At 39.7% G+C, this 18,180-nt stretch overlaps 1 protein-coding gene across 8 annotated transcripts in view; it reads right to left on the bottom strand.

Annotated features, from left to right (window-relative positions):
* Nucleotides 1–1,023: 1,023 nt before the first annotated feature.
* The window catches only part of Creb1 (cAMP responsive element binding protein 1), a 62,220-nt gene continuing 45,063 nt past the window's right edge, over nt 1,024–18,180 (bottom strand). For 7 of the 8 annotated variants that reach the window (XM_038338787.1, XM_038338789.1, XM_038338791.1 and 4 more), the window contains one exon: nt 1,024–6,752. In XM_038338787.1, coding sequence (XP_038194715.1) covers nt 6,608–6,752 — 145 coding nt within the window. In that variant the 3' untranslated portion in view covers nt 1,024–6,607. The remainder of the gene's footprint in view (nt 6,753–18,180) is intronic. The other variant, XR_005286504.1, reaches the window with a different exon arrangement.

Below are 18,180 nucleotides of genomic sequence, written 5' to 3' on the forward strand. Positions count from 1 at the left end.
GTCACTTCAGTTTCTAGAAGTGTGCCCTCAAATGAATGTCAGGTACAGCTAACGTGAAGACAAGCATTCCAAGTAATGTCATCACAGGACTGAAATGCTTGGCACAACTCTGGTATACACTTGTCTTCATAACAGTGATACACGGATACAGCATTCTGTCTCTCACTCTCTTGTGTTTTAAGAAAGGGGCTCACTGCAGAAGCTCTGACTGCCCTGGAACTCACTATGTAGATCAGGTCTGCTTCTACCTCCCAAATGCTGGGATTAAAGGTGTGCACCCCCACACTAGGTTCCACCATTTCACTCTTGAAATCTGAGCAATTTAGTAAGTGTGGATCTGTAGAAGGGAGAAACAGAACTTCAAGCTTCAAGACTACATTTAATGATCAGGAAACATTACACAATTTAGGACTAAAATGTTAACTTCTTACAAGTTTCAGAATTTACCGCAGAATATTACAGGGATCTTTTATTCTTAGTTCTTTGGCAATGGTAGCCACACCCACCCCAGAACCCCCTTGTTCATAGCCTTCCCCCCAGGACCTCACTGGAGATAGCCCCACCTAGCCTTTGGTTCTGCCTCCCGTGTTCCTGAGCCTGGAATTAAAAGCATGCTGTTGTGCCCACCCTCTGCTGCAGTTATGTACTCAGAGCAGAGGTGGTCTGCCAAGTTCACTGCTGTTCCTGACCGTAAGCTGCTGGACATGCCTCTCTGAGTTACTCAACAGGACAGAAGCACGCGCGAATTTAAAGGTCAAGTAAGTAGTTCAGCAGAATCAACTCTAGGTGTGTTGTGTGAAATACAATGCCCTGTTGCTAAGCATTGCAAGCTTGTGATATATTCATTGAGATCTCTGCTCATTTGATAAAATTAATAAACTCAAGTCAAAGAAAACAGGTAAACACGCACTAGCTGGGGATGAGAGAGAGAGAGAGAGAGAGAGAGAGAGAGAGAGAGAGAGAGAGAGAGAGAGAGAGAGAGAGAGAGAGAGAGATATCCCGGCCCAAAAAAGAGACTTTCCAGAGTTTTAAAAGCATGTTTATGTGTCTGCACATAAATGTCTGTGTAAAAAGGGCATTATGACAGTTGATACCACAAAGATTACAGTAAGAAAAGCACTTTATGACAATATTTCACAAATTCACAAGGATCACTTCAATATACAAAGCAACCGCTACCATTCTGAACACAAAGCAGCCAGTATGTACATAGTGTTAATAAAATGCATGGTATCTTGTTATTTTTATTCTTTACACATAAAGCACAAAAAGATTTAGGTAAAAAAATTTAAACGGATGTTTCTAGATTGTAGGGAATTTTTATTAGAAATGTATTTTCCTCCTCATAGTTATTAGTACTCAACTCCAATAGAAACATCAGAGTTAAAAGCTGATACCCTGTTTTGTGCTGACAGTTCTAGGGGAGGTATTCTCTACTCCAGTACTCAAGGAAAAACCAAAAAGCCAAACATCCTCCTAGGACTTCCCTGGTTATTTATTTATCTTTTCAAAAATTTCAAGTGACATGTCTAGGCTGGGAATGATCCTTCCTTTTAATCCCTTGGGGGCATTATAACCTATGTGCACAGATCAGCTAAAGACAGCTTTACACAGAAAACTGCTAACTAACACACTTCACCATCCTAATAAATCTACACGCACAGAAAAAATGTTGACAAATTTCCCACTTTTAATATAAATAACTTTATTACATACATATTGAAGTGGCACCTGGGTAAAAATACGTCTATAAAGCATTTACCAATTTAATTTTAAAAAACATAAGAAAATAAAACCTCCCAAATATAATAAATCATTTCATGTGGCCAACATAGATCATGATCTGCAGAGACTCTTTTTTCCTACTGTTCTCTTTTTCAACATCTCGGATTTACTCTCATCTCTGAGATGCTCCTCAGACGGAAGCTTAGAAACGCCGTACTTCTGTGGGCAAGTAGTGACTCATGCCTGGGAAGTAGGAGTTGCCTACTGTTGGGCCCTTCTCACATACTTCCTATAGATTGTTCATCTTCCTCTGGACCTGTCCCCACAAGTACCAGAACGAGGACTGGCCAGCATTTGTTCTGCCTCTTCTTATACTGCCAACTTGCTTCCCAAACTTTGCTCTCTTATTTATTTTTTTAATTTTTCTTTTTTTAAAAAATAAATTTCAAGCTAAAACACCTGAAATATAATTCCTCCATTCAAATGTTTCTGGTCCTTATTAAAGTGTGTCTGCCCCCGAGGACACACAAAGGCTGCAGGCTACATTCACTCATCAGAGCACACCACGGGAGGGTGAGTCAGCCGGAACTTCAGCACCCTGTTTTATTTGTTTGAAATTCTTCCACACTGACTCAACTTCATGATATGCTCGACCCCTCAAGGATTATACGCCTCTCTCGGCCACTGATTCAAGAAAGTCAAGGAAACCAGTTCCTAGTACATAAAATGTGACTGTAACTGAGGAGTCAACATTAACATTGAAAGTAATCAAGACACACACAAGCCACCCACCAGACTCTAGTTGTGCTTTGTACAACTGTGGACACACTTATTCTATAGCACTTCACCTGTGCAGGCCCCATCTGAAACCAGTCAGGTTTAGGCAGCATTTCTTTGAAGTTAAAGCCAAATTTAATATGAAAATAATTTAGTAACAATGATTATTACAGGGTTTCCCATGATGACAATAAGTTAACTGCTTTAACAAAGTTTGTAATATTCTGGAAAAATTTCTGGTATACTCTACATAGAATGTTGGGGTGAGAATGAAATTTAAAGTATTTATTTTTCCTTCAATATTTACTCATGATGAAAAAGTCTCAGCTCACATTTTAATTTACTGGCCTAACCACATCTAATTCCCAGATATTTAGCTTTTATAACATGCTTTAGACTAGCTACGATATTGTAGTCAACAAAGAGCTTCCATTAAGGAGTCATGTCTGAAGAGAGGAGGAAGACAGAAGCGTCACTGGACAGTTAACCAATGAGGGAATTTCCCAAGTTGCTGATACCCAAACTGGGTCATTAAAAAAAAGTGCAAGTTACAGCGAACATTTACAAAGAACTAATGTAAATACAATCCCAAGGAAATATACAACCTTTGTATTGGGCCCCGGGGAATGATATGCCAATAGTTTTTCAGTGTTACAAAGGCAAAATAAAGCCTCTGAAAGGAACTGAAAACGACACAGCTATTGGCAGAGAAACAAACTCGTGTTACTAGCTTGACTGGAGTTGGCAGAGAAGGAAAGAAGACAAAGTCTAGACTGAAGTCACCTGGGTTAGATAACTCCATTGGTTTCTAAGCCCCGTCTTTGTATGATTCCACGTCACCCTAAATGGTGGAAACCAGCAGGGAGGAGTCCTGAGAGACAGACAAACTTCAGCCAGATGACTTGTGACAGACAGCCTGCCTGACTGGCTTTGTGCTTTGGACACTAGCACTGCTTGCTGACCTGCCATCAAAACACATTCCTGACAAAATCCCTGTTCAAAGGAAACACCAGAAGTTTTGCCCAATATGATTCTCAAAAAAGAAAAAGAAAAAAATATTTTAAAAGCTATGTTCACAATGTTCTTACCAATTTTATAGCTGCCAGAAAGAAAGCAGGAAAAAACAAAAACGAGAAAGCTTTGGGGGTCAGGAGTTTTCAAGTGACTGGTAACATACCCAAAAGCATCAAGCCAAAGAAAACTAATAAAAAACTGGAAGAAAAATAAAGGATAAAACCAGTTATGAGTGCTGGAGTAATACAATCACTGAAACCAGCAGAAGAGATGCAGGAGAATGCACAGAAGTGTGGAATATCATCTGACCTCAATACGCTACAAAACTCAGCATTCCTGACATAACAGCTCTCTCAGAGCATTCTGATGATATACTGTATGTATGTATGTATGTATGTATGTATGTATGTATGTATATATGTACATATATATTACAAAATGCCACTTCCCCACCCATTCTTTAACATCTAAACAAGCACAGCACCTATGACAATATGATGGTTACTATACGGTACTTGCTTTTGTTAAAGAAAGAACTTAAATTTTATCTCATATTATTTTTTTAATATGAACATATTGGATCTAGCCCTTTCTAAACCACTTTTCCATTAAACACTATCAAAGCTTGAAAACTCAGAAGAGTAATATATCAAAAATAAACCCCTCCCATTTCATTTTTATTAGAGTTAATCTGTCCTATAGATAAAAGTGCCATAAGGCCCTAAATATGCAAAGTGAGCAATACCAAACTTGCTATTTTCTAGGCAAATCAGTAGCATATGTACAGATTCCTATGACAGCATTTTCATTCCCTTTTGGCCAATATCAAGAGAAAAACATCACTGGTAATGTGGCCACATACAATCTTGGATATAAGCGTTTTTAAAAAATTATGTTATTTTCTTAATAAAGATTCTCCAAGTAGCTCAAAAACAAAGTTTTTTTCTAATTCTCATATTTAAAAAAACAGCTTGCATTAAAGATGCATGATTTCTTTCTGTATAAACTGAAATCTTCAAGTCAGATTTAGCAACATCATGTATTTCTCACCTTATTAAGTAACCAGCTTCAAACCAGTGCAGCCGTGCTCCAGGCACAAGGGCCCAAGCCTCTTCAATTCATCCAGCTATAAGTGTGCCTGAGACTGCCTTGGCTTATAAAGCACTAGGGAGACCGCTGTACAAAGCCTCAACTTTTGAAGACAGACACCTAGAAAAGAATACAACTTCTACACACTAGGCAAATTTTTCACTTGTGACATTTAAAATGTTCAATCTGACATTTTGACTTAATGTGAAGTAGTTCCAGCTTGTCAACGCATTTGTTATTTTGCTTCATATCTGTTTAACCAAGGTTAGCAAATGGTACATCTACATGCTGGTACACAGACAGTTTTTATGCTATCTCCTTCCCAGTAAGCTCAGCAGGACAAACATCAAACTTTACAGTCGTTTGAAAGCCTTCTTGAGAATCTGGTGAACTGTCCAAACATAAGGATTACATCACTCAAGTCTTAGAATGATGCTCCTTCACAAACTGTTCATCCTTTAAAAAAGACAATGGTTTGTTATAAACAAGATAGAACATTTACAGATAGTAACCTAAAGTCTTATTTTTAAAAATGGGTCAAATATTTCATGCTCAAATGTATATACTGACATTAAAACCAGTTTTCTTAATATCCCATGAGAAAATATAAAACAACCTTCTGAGTCCAAGTTCTTTCTCAAACAGGAAGTAATCTAACATACCAGCCTCCACCTTCCTCATATTTGTCCTTTAAAGAGTAACTTTTAGATCGTATCGGACTTTGTGACTAAAATGAGTTCTTACTAAGTCTTAACAGAAACAACATTACACATAAATGCAGACCACTGAGTCAGGATTTAAGTAGGGAGCTTCTTTAGAAACAACAGAATAGCTACTGGGTAACTAAGGCAGTACCACTTTTTATGGGAGAAAAAGAGTTGTGCCAAACGCTGAGCCACAGCAGACACTCCAGTGTCTGGAGACAAGGCTGGTCTCGTGTGCATCTGCACCACACTTCAGAGCCACATCAGAGTCCTGACTACTCCAGCACAGAAAGGGCTCAACTCGGTAGCTTCTCTAAAGTTAGTACTTTGCTTGGGCAGCTTGAAAGTTTTCCTGCTGGTGGCATAGTAAATGCAACAGTGAATTAGAAATAGCTTTTTAGGTAAATGAGGGACAATATAAGGATTTTGAAAGCAAGGACAAAAGCTTTTATTTATTAAAACCTTCTTATATAACTAAGGAGTTGGCTTCCTGTCCAGCATCTGTTCATTAAGATTTAGTACTAACCAAAAATAAGCTTTGTACTTGGATTTTAACTTAACTCAAAATTCAAATACAGTCCTTGTTTTCAGTTGGTTACTTCTTTTAATGTATTCAAATTACCGAACACATAGTACTGAATTCAGAAGTAACAACTGCCCTACAGGAGAGCTGAGGCTAATACAAAACGCTTCTCAGAACCAAGGACAACTTTTAGTATGGAAGAAAAGAACAAACACAGTCTACTCCTCAACACCAAACTAAAATTTGTCTTTAGAGGGCATGTCTTTGAACAGTTTTACATAATTCACACTGAAACTGTAAAAACCTCAATCTGGCAATCAACACCTCATTATACCTCACTAACTGTCGTCACGCGCCCACATCACTGGGCAGTTTTGTCACTAAGGTAATCATGGACCTCATCACAAACCTTCAAATCATTAAAAATAAACCAAACCAAACCAAACCAAACCCACTAAAAACCAAAAAGCCAAGATTTCATTTTCCTCATTTCCCCAAACAATTTACAAGTAAACAAATTATTACTTCTTGAGGAGGGCGGGAGATGGGGAGCAGAAGTCTTCATGATTCCTGGTGCCGCACAGTCTTGAGGGAGAAGTGGAAGCAGGTGCTGGAACATTCACAGTTTAATGCAAAAGCAGAAATGGATGAAATTCTGTAGTTGCTTTCAGGCAGTTTTGCGCATAGAAAATAAAGAAATGTTTAGAAAATAAATGTTTATTTTGTCTTTCTGGTTGTGACCAATCCAGTCCATTTCCACCAGAGCAGGTGAGAATCAGTCTGACTTGTGGCAGTAGAGGTCCTTAAGTGCTTTCAGCTCCTCAATCAATGTCTTGTTTTGGTTTTCAAGCACTGCCACTCTGTTCTCTAAACACTTCACATACTCTTTCTTCTTTCTGCGACATTCTCTTGCTGCTTCCCTAAAAATGAAAACACACAAAATCTATGTTCATGAATCCAATTCCACTAGTTTTCAGAATATAATGTCTCCAGAGAAACAGCAATGAACAAACAGTCAGCATTGCACATACAATAAATATTCAATAAATGATGTTGAGGGTATCAGTTGGTGAGATGGCATATATGTAGTGGCCTTTATTGCCAACCTGAGTTCAACCCCTGGATCCCACATGGTAGAAGGTAAGAATCTATTCTTTTTCTTTACACATGTACTTGCACACACACAGAGACACACACATGAAATGTAAAAACATTCTTTCAACTAATTAAAAAATGTTTTTGGGAGCTATTTAGGGAAATAGCTCACTCAGTAGGCAAAGGGCCAGATATATTAGCACTGGGACTGGATTCATATCCCTAGCACCCTGGTAAAGAGCCAACAATGGGGTGGGATAGAAGACAGAAGGATCTATGGAGTTAATCACTGAGCCACACATTAAAAAACGAAGGCTGGTGGGAAGCATGTAGGCTAACTGCAGATCAGATCTCCCCATCTCCTCCAAATCCAACCCCCCAGTCTCATCCCTGCTCTGATAGAATACCAGCTGAGGCTCCCTGCACCCCTGGTCCCATCTTCACTGGATCCCACAGGTCTCCCCCTCCCCCAACCTCTTCCCTCCCCCCACTTCATTGCTGCATCCTAGGCGCCAACTCCTGGGAATTCCCTGGGAATCCATAGACCCTGACCAGAAAAACAGGTAGGTTAACTGTTGATCTTTACCCATATCTCCTCTCCTCCTAATCTAACCCCTAGTCTCATCTACAGCTCTGTAGCAGGTCACCCGCTGAGGCCTCCATGCCCCCACCCATCTCCTCATCCCCATATCATCCCCAGCTCTGTAGTAGACTATCTTGGGGCCTCTCCTCACTACTTGCCCCACCCCTGAGGACCACAGGTCCTGGTGGAACCCCTGCTTTCCTCCTTCCTGTGTACCTGCCCCAGTCCCATCCTTGGCCATCCTCATTCCTAAGTGTCAGACCCAATACCTACACACAGTGGCCACACCCATCAGAATCCCAGAAGAATTTCCTACTAGGCAACAAGGAGCAACCACACTCTAAGAACCAGAGGGCAACAGAAACTAAGGAATAAAACACCCTCCCAACAAAAACAAGACTAGATATCAACACCCAGAATTACATTCTTCTCAAAGCAGCTGACGAGATGTCAGCATATAAACACTAACAGTCAGGACAATGTCTCCACTAGAGCCCAGCAACCTTACCACAGCAGGTTCTGAGTATTGCAACATAGCTAAAGTACAAGAAAAAGACTTTAAAATAGAGAAAAATGAACAAATCCCTTAAAGATATCTACAACAGCACGAACAGTGGAAGGAAAGATTCAACAGTTCAAAACTTGAAAGTGGAAATAGAATCAATAAAGAAAAGCCAAACTGAGAGAAATCTAGAAATAAAAACTTTAGGAACTTGAACAAGACACAGACTAACAGAATGGATGAGAAAACAGGATCTATTCTGCTGCATTCAAGAAACACACCTTGAAATCAACTCAGGGTAATGGATGGAAAAAGGCACTCTTGGCAAACAGACCTAAGAAGCAAGCTGGTGTAGCCATTTTAGTACCTGACAAAATAGACTTCAAACCAAAATTAATCAGAAAAGATAGGGAAGGAGACTATATACTCAAAGGAAAGAACCCACCAAGAGGACACTGCAGTTCTCAACATTTATATATCAAACACAAGGCATCCAAGTTCATAGAAGAAACACTTACTACAGCTTAGATCACATGCTGAGTCTCATAATAGCTGGCTAGTGACAGACCGCAAAATCTACAAGAGGAATGCTGGTGCTAACAAACAGCACAGACCAAATGGACTAAACAGATATTTAGGGAACACTTCCCCCAAACACAAAAGAATATACCTTCTTCTCAGCAAATTGACCACAGACTTGGACACAAAGCAAGTCTGATATAAAAAAAACCAAAAAACAAAAAACCAGAAATAACCCTGCATCCTCTATGACCACCACAGATTAAAGCAGAACATCAATAGAAACAACAGAAAGTTTACAACTCATGGAAACTGAACAACTTACTACTGAATGAAAAATGGGTCAAGAGAGAAATTAAGAATTGATTGCATGAAAAATGAATAAACAACATACTGAAAGGTATGGGACACAATGAAGGTGGTTCTATAAGAGGCCAGTTCATCGCTGGGCGGTGGTGGCGCACGCCTTTAATCCCAGCACTCAGGAGGCAGAGGCAGGCGGATCTCTGTGAGTTCGAGGCCAGCCTGGTCTACAAGAGCAAGTTCCAGGACAGGCTCCAAAAACTACAGAGAAACCCTGTCTCGGAAAAAAAAAAAGAAAAAAGAAAAAAAGAAAGACAATTTGCAGATATACTAGTAAAGCACACATGGAAGCTCTAGCACGAAAGAAGAAATCACACCCGGAAGGAATAAAGGGAAGAAATAATCAAACTTGAGCCTGACGTCAATAAAATAGAAACAAACAAAACAAAGAATCAGTGAAACAAAGATCTGGTTCTTTGAGAAAGATCAATAAGATTGGCAAACCCTTATCCAAATTAGTTAAAGGGCAGAGTGAGAATATTCAAATTAACAGAATTAAAAATGAAAAGTAGGACATAATAAAACTCTGAGGAAATCAAGAGAATCCTAAGGACATACTTTATTTTATTTTTTGCTTTTATCAAAACAGAGTTTCTTTGGGTAGCCCTTGGCTGTCCTGGATCTTACGCTGTAGACCAGGTTGGCCTCAAACTCAGAAATCTACCAGTCTCTGCCTCCTGAGTGCTGGAATTAAAGGCATTTGTCACCACCACCAGGCTAAAGGCTTTTAATTTTATTTTAGGTTTACAACATACTTGAAAAGCTGTTGTTCTATCAAATTGGAAAAACCTAGCAGAAATGGATAATTTTTTCAATCGGTACCACTTACTAAGGTTAAATCAAGATCGCATAAGCAATTTCAGTAGACCTATAAGCCCTAGTGAAATAGAAGCAGTCATTAACTGCTTTCCAATAAAAAAAAAAAAAAAAAAAAAAAAAGCCAGGAACTAAGGACTAAGGATGGTTTTAGCATAGAATTCTACCAAACTTTCAAAGAAGAGTTAATGCCAACATTCCTCAAATTACTCCACAAAACAGAGAAAAAAGGAACACTGCCCAGTTAGTTTTATAAGGCCATATTTACCGATCCTCAAACACATGAAGACTCAATAAATAAAGAGAATTACAGGTCTATTCCCCATTATGAAGAAAAATGCAAAAATTATCAATAAAATACAATAACAATAAATCAATAAAATCCAAGAACAAATAAAAAAGATCACCCACAATGATCAAGTAGGCTTCATTCCACTGCTGCAGGGATGGTTCAATAAATGTAAACAGATATATGTACTCCATCAAACAAATGGAAAGACTAAAACCACATCATCATCTCATTAAATGCAGAAAGACCTTTGACAAAATCCAACGCGCCTTCACAATAAAAGTTCTAGCGAGAATAGGATACAAGGGACACACCGTCACACAATGAGGGCTTTACAGCTCAGGGCCAACACCATTTCAATGGAGAGAAATTCACAGGACTATTCAGGGCTGCCAAGGGACAGGGATGGGGGTAGTGGGGAGTTGTTTAAGTACAGAGGGAGTTTTAGGGTTCTTGTTTTGAGATAGGCTCTTCCTCTACAGCTCAGGATAGCCTGGAACTCACTATGTAGCCTGGATTGGTCTCAAACTCATAGCAAACCGTCTACATCAGCCTCCTGGGTAGCTGGGATTACAGGCATGAGTCATCAGATTGAGTGTTTTGTAAGATAAAAATGTTCTGGAAATCTATTAAACCATGATGACAATATACACATTACTGAACTGTATAAAGTTACAAATGGTCAAGATATTAAATTCTGCTATGGTATTTTTTTTTTTACCATGATTAAAATAAAAGTGAGAAAAACTTTAACAGGCTGGGCGATGGTGGCACACACCTTTAATCCCAGCGCTCAGGAGGCAGAGGCAGATGGATCTCTGTGAGTTCAAGGCCAGCCTAGAGGGAGTTCCAGGATAGCCAGGGCTGTTACATAGAGAAACCCTCTGTGTGTGTGTGTGTGTGTGTGTGTGTGTGTGTGAGAGAGAGAGAGAGAGAGAGAGAGAGAGAGAGAGAGAGAGAGAGAGAGAGAGAGAGAGAGAGAATAAAAATTTATCTTTAGCAGGCTTCAAAACAAACCCAAAAGCTGTATCTGTTGTTCAATGATCCTAACAGTTAAAAGTAAAACAAGAAAAACTGAGCAATTTTAAAAAACAATCATTTGTAATGGAAAATAATACACACACACACAGAGGCCTTTTATAAATTATCAAGGAAGAGGTAAAGTACTCAGCCTTATTAATGAGTATAAAAAATGACAATGTTATGTACCTCAAAAGCTTTTACAAGAATACATAAACCAATATATAAAAGACATAATATACTGCCTGCTATGCTCTTATTTCTAGATATTTCAAGTGGTACTGTATTTATGATAGATGTGGACATTACAGTAGTACTGAAGAAATTTTCTCCAGAAATAAGACTCAGAAAATTCAACATCCCACTACACAATAAGGAAGGCAAATAGAGTCCTTTAGGGCCTAGAGGAAGGTGTTGATCTAAAAAGGGTGGCAGGGGGGATGAGTTAGAGGTCAATTTAGTCCGTTTGATTCCCTTTACAGCACCTTTAATCCTTCCACACTACCCACTTTCCCTCTTTTGCCTACAAATTTACCTAAGTTTTGACTTGGTATTGTGATAGTGATACATGTTTACAAAATCTAGTGCACATGAGGCTGAAGCAGAAGAATATACATCTGAGTCATGTACCAGGCCAACTTGTGCTACAAAATAACATCCATCAAAAATATACAAGGCTTTCCAATCTTAACCTGCATTAATTATTCAATTAAAAACTATGTGTACTGGGGACTGGGGAGATGGTTCAGTTGGTAGGGTTTGTCTTACATATATGGGCACACAAGTATGACCCCAGAGTCAAGTAGAAATGTCAGGCATGATGGTGTGTGTCTGTAATCCCAGCACTGGGGAGGCAGAGAGAGTGGGTACCTAGAGCTTGCTTGACGAGCTCCAGCCAGTGAGAGAAATATGGTGACCCATGAGAACACCACCAGATTGTTTTCTGGCTTCCACACACAAACAAAAAAAGTGTATTGGTTCTGGCTTTTGCCTCAGGATGTAGTGAAAGGTTGCAGTTACTCCTACTCTGTTATAAAGAGGGTTGCTAAAATTTAAGGAGACAAAGAAGCACACCCTCACTTGGGATAGAGGCAAATGGATAACAGAAAATGTATTTTAGCACTTCCTCTAAAATACATGAAATTTACAGAGAAGGGCAGTTTTAACCTCTGAAGAGTATAGAAAATGGATGAATTTAAATGTTTTTACATGTTTTCTTTTCTAGGAACCCCATCAGGCAGTAAGGAAAGAATGCAGTCCTAAGAATTCTATGTCATGAAGGAAGGGACACAGTAAGGTGGGAGGAACAAAAAACTGGGAGGAGTTATGTACACGGCAGCATGGTTCTCCTCCTCCCTAGAGAGTCTTGCTAAGTAGACCAGGTTGGCCTCAAAATCTCTGTTCTCTGACCTGAGTGCTGGGATTGCAGGAGCTTACCACACTGTGGCTGAGTAAGGCTTAAAGGATGAGGGGAAGGACAACATTCCTGGACTTAGGGCATCAGTAAGCACTCATTGTAGCTGTGTGTGGTCTAGCTCTTTGAGAAAGAAGTTTCATAATCTTGAGAGCAAAAAGAGACAAAGATACCTGAGGCTAAGCCTTACTCAGAACAGACATCTTACGATTCCTGAAAAATCAATCTAAATACTTACAGAGTATGCAGGACACAGTATAAAAGGTGACACCAAATTCCAATCAAACAGCTGATGCTCTGGAAACCATTCCTGACCCTTAAGACAAGACAGCTATCCACACCGAAGCCTGAGGTGGAGCGACAATGGCCCTAACAGAAGAATCCAACTCCTCCCCAGATGCCAACCGTGCCCTCCTTCCATGCAGAAAAAAATGTGCATACTTCCAGGCTTAAAAAATGACCCATCCCACCCTGTTATTTAAAGTTCTTTGCTGTAGACAGAAGTTTCTGTCCCACCTGGTCCCATGGTCTTTCAGTTCCAAATAAACACAGAGATGCTTGGCCTATTAGCTTAGGCTTATTATTAACTAGCTCTTACAGCTTAAATTATCCATAATTCTTGTCTATGTTTAGCCATGTGGCTTGGTACCTTTTCTCAGTGAGGAGTTCTCATCTTGCTTCCTCTGTCTGGCTGGTGACTGACTGCCTCTCCTCTTCCCAGAATTCTCTTAGTTTGGTCACCCTGCCTACACTTCTTGCCTGGCTACTGGCCAATCAGTGTTTTATTAAACCAATATAAATGACATATTTACAGTGTACAAGAGTATTAACTCACAGCACTTTGCCTTATGTCTGACTTTCAAGTACTAGACATATTTGAGTAAGCAAACAAACTGTGACACGGATGTTGGATATATTTCATAGACAACACAAGGTAACTATAACTAATAGTTAGCTGATGTCACAGAGAAGGTACATGACATGCATATCAAAGAATTATTTCACTAAATAGCAACAAGGATAAAAAATTCCTTTGATCTCATCATATGAATAGAAGTGACAGAGCTGAAGAAAGTTATCAGTATGGTTGTGACAAGACACTAGAAACTACTCATACTAAAAAAACAAGGTGAAAGTAACCAAGGGCTGTGTCATGGCCTCAAACACTGTAACATACGTGAAATGAAATCTAAGACACCAAACTATTAGAAATGCAATTGAGAAATGTTCAGAATTAATGATAACAAATGTGGCAGGAGTAGAGATATAACAATGGGCATTTCTAGAAATCAAAGGCAGAAGAAGGAGGCAAAACTATCTTAAATATGATCAAATATTTTTTCAGAGCTGGAAAGAATTCACTGCCAATAGATACATATTTCTAAGAAAAAGATTTAAAATTAGTTTTTGAGTTAAAAAAATACACCAGTCTAAATCATGGACTAAAAAAGAAATAGAGAGTTAAAAGTTGAATGCACTAAAAATTTCCAAATTTTAAACATATTCTAAAGCAGATGTATCCAACCTATGACCCATAGGCCGCATGTGTCCCAGGGTAGTTATAAATATGAGCTAACACATCTGTACATTACGATATACATGTCATGTTGTAAGGTCAAAAGGTTGGACAGCCAAGAAAACACCTGCCATGCACCACTGAGGATTTGAATTTGACTCATGTAAAGTCAGGGAAGAGGGCGGACCTGGATATATAATCCCTACGCTGGGGAGGTGAAAACAGGCAGACAGGTCCCCCAAGCTCACTGGCTACTCTAGTCAATACAAGAAGCTGTCCACAAGGTAGGTAAGGTGAACATCCGTTGCCATCCTCTGGCCTCCACATATTTGTATGCACGCTCAAGGAAGACCTGTGCAAGCACCTGCACATAAAAAAAAAATTATCTATAATATGCATGCATATACCTTTAAAAAAAGATAAACCAAAGCTGGGCCTTTAATCCCCGCACCTGGGAGGCAGAGGCAGGAGAATCTCTTAATTTTGAGGCTGGCCTGGTTTCAGAACAGCCAAGGCTACATAGAAAAAAATCTTGCCCCCCAAAACCAACCTCCCACCAAAAAAAAAAAAAAAAAAAAAGAAGAAGAAGAAAGGAGGAGGAGAAGAAGATAAATCAGAAGAGGACAAAATTTTTCTATAAAACACTAGATAGGCCGGGCGGTGGTGGCGCACGCCTTTAATCCCAGCACTCGGGAGGCAGAGGCAGGCGGATCTCTGTGAGTTCGAGGCCAGCCTGGTCTACAAGAGCTAGGTCCAGGACAGGCTCTAAAAAAGCTGCAGAGAAACCCTGTCTTGAAAAACCAAAAAAAAAAAAAAAAAAAAAAACCACTAGATAGTAAATATTTTAGGGTCTGTTGGCATGTAAGCATGCATGGACATACGTTTTGTCTGCATGTATGTCTTGTGTGAGGGTATCAGATCTGAAGTCACAGACAGAGCTGCCATATGGGTGCTGGAAACTGAATCCAGAGCCTCTTGAAGGGCAGTTAGTGCTCTTAACCATTGAGCCATCTCTCCAGTCCCCAGGCAATGTCATAATTATATGTTCTCTTAAAGATGCCTATCTTAAAAGACAAAGATATGAGGATCAAAAGGCTATCTAAGGATACACTTTGTAAATATTAATTAAAAGGAACCTGTGGCAGAAAATTAGTATCAGAAGAAGCACATTTAACCTTGATTCTTAGATTGTCTGGACTGAGAGAACTATCTAGGAAAGGTTATTAAAGGGTCTTTTCTTATGGGAAGCGGTTTTTTTATTTGAGACAGGGTCTCTTTGTAACCCACATCTGCTCCTCCTCCTCAGCCTTCCAGTGCAGTGATTACAGGCATGCGCCAGCACCACACCAGCCTGTTAGACAACATCTTATTTATTTACACAGGTTGCCAATTGTACCTTGCCGTTGGTTTTGTGGAGCAAAGGGGAGGTTTGCTCCATCATAACCGTGTTCATCTGTCTGTGAGAATGAATCCAGGGATGATTAGATCAGACTTAATGCTGATGGACTCAGACTCTATAGACTACTGGGAGGTGGCAGGACTGTGTAGAGTTGGGTCTAAGTGGAGGAAGTAGGTTTCTGGGTATGTCTCATGGACATGACCCCTTCCCCTTCCTATTACTCCTATCTGCCATGAGGTGAGCAGCCTCAGCCACATGTGTGTACTGGCATCAGATACAGGCCTACGGCAGTGGACCTAACTGTCAAGGCACTAAAACCTCTGAATCCATGGATCAAAATAAGTCCTGCCTACCCTCCTTAATTTTTTCACAGGTATTTTTCAGAGCATTTTTCTCATTCTATTGTAAATCTAAAAGTACTTTAAATAAAAGGTTAAAACTTACATACCAAAATGTGTATGTGTACATGTAAATATACACACACACACACACAAAGACGCACGCATGCATGCACACGAGACAAGGCAGAATTTTACTATTTTAGATGGAGCAGTTAGAGGCAGTTAATTTTTTTGCTTATGTTTTCTAAGTTACTTATAGGAAGCATGTTTTATTTGTAATTTTTTATTTGTAGCAATATGCAAAAATGACTAACTTGATCTGCAAAGAATATTATAAGATATATTTTTGTTCATTTATTTTTAATTTTTTTTAAAAGATTTGTGTATATGTACAGTGTTCTGCTGCATGTGTGCCTTGGTGACAGAAGAGGGCGCCAGATCTCAGTACAGATGGTTGTGAGATCCACCATGTGGTTGCTGGGAATTGAACTCAGGACCTCTGAAAGAACAGCCAGTGCTCTTAACCACTGAGCCATCTCTCCAGCCCGGTATTTTTATTTTTTAATGGCAAGCTGTACATAGTTGGATGGAGGTACCTTAATACTTATATTTTTTGGAATTTTTCATATTTTTATCATATTTATTTTCTGTAAATCAGTAACCCATATCTTCAACTCTAATCTGACACTGTTAAAATGCCTAGTTTAATGTTTATTTTGCTATTGTTCTTCATTGAGCAAAGGTCTTTACGTTTAATCAGGTCAAATCTATTCAACAGTTTACTCCTCCATCTTTGAAAACCTATTTCAATCCTCTATACAGTAGGCTACAAAACAGTAAGGGAAGTAAATACACTTTATTAATCTCAGAACCATGCCCTCTCTGTGAGAAGAATCCCATCCACATCCCACTGACTCTGCCTGTCCTTCCCAGTGTGGTAGCTAGTGGAACACAAATGGTCCCAGAGCCAAAGCAAATGATTTACCCCAATGGTCAGCTGAGGAGATGTCTCAAGGGATAAAAGCACAGTAGAGTAAGCCTAGTAGTGCATCCTATCTCCACAAAGAACACTGGATTTGCAGGACCAGCACTAATATAGTGCAGTGGTAGAAATGAGAGACTGCCTCTCTAAACAAGGAGAAGCAGAGAATCTCCTCTCTCTGTACACTCAGGTGTTGCCCTCAAATGCAGACATCGGAGCAGCACTGCCCTTTCCTTGTTGCCACAGAAAGGCTGTGCCCCGGAACTGCTTCTGCTCCTTCCTCGGGGACCCAGGAAGCAGCTGGCAATGAGGACGAGTTATGAAGACAAGCCACGGCAGCTGATCTGGAGTGGTTAATGCACAGCTTGCAAGTGAAAGAAGAGGCCATGTCCTCTGACACTGCCATTTTGTGACTGTTGTAGTAATATGGAATGCTTGCAAAATATGACAGTTTGGACACTAGAATTTTGGGGCTCCCCAACTTTTTCCTATCCAGTTTGGTATAAGACAGGCTGTGTTCGGTGCACATGAGGGTCACTGACTGGGGAATGCTGCTCTACCTTTTCTACTGAAGCACCTACAGTCAAGACGACACCAACATGGTGGTCCTGGAGGCACAGCTTAAAGCAACCACTACAGTATCAACTTCTTTTGAATCTTGTATTTCACCTTAAAATTGGAGTTTATTTTATTTCTCTGACTCTTTAAACAAAATGGGCATCCCAGGTTAGCACTCTACATTTATTTCCTGGCATTGCACATCTCCTGACACAGTGCTTTTACTCTGCTCGGAGGACCAGCAGGGAAGTGACATGTTCATTGGGTTTGTTACCAGATACAAGTTCAAATTTGTTTTACTTTCTTAAATACAGACTTTTGACTGCATATTTAGCTTTTCTCTGAAATTTACCTTCCTTTTTCTCTGCAAAGTGGGAATAAGATTTTACCTTGCTATGTGTGTGTGTGTGTGTGTGTATAAGTTTAGTGTCTAAAACATACTATAACTTAGCATTAACCAAAGAATATTAGGGTAATAAGCATTCAAAAATCAGATACTGCACAGAGGTCAATTAAATGAGAAGAGCTACTAGACAGGTGTGGGGGGCTTCACTTCTCTAAACACACGCAAGAGATCTGACTGTCACAGAGACCAGATCCCAGGAGCCTAACAGTAACCTGGAGAAAAGGAAGGGAACTACTCAGTGTGGAAAGGAAGGGAACTACTCAGTGTGGAAAGGAAGGGAACTACTCAGAGTATAGAAAACCTCCCTCTGACAAACAGAACTAAATTTATGCAAAAGCAATTTATTACAGTCCATGTTTTTACAAATCAGGCAGCTCTGTAAACCTCATGAAAGCAAACATCTTGAGGACACCTGGTGTGCTGGGGTGGTGGCAGTAGTGGAGTATTAGGGTTTCACAAGGACTGCTCCTCAGAAGGGCTGGCTGCTAATACGGCAAGGTTCTGAGAAGTTACTCAATTATGAGGATGTGACCTCATTCAAGGAT

The sequence above is a fragment of the Arvicola amphibius genome, chromosome 8 (genome assembly GCF_903992535.2).
Source record: "Arvicola amphibius chromosome 8, mArvAmp1.2, whole genome shotgun sequence".
Taxonomy (NCBI): domain Eukaryota; kingdom Metazoa; phylum Chordata; class Mammalia; order Rodentia; family Cricetidae; genus Arvicola; species Arvicola amphibius.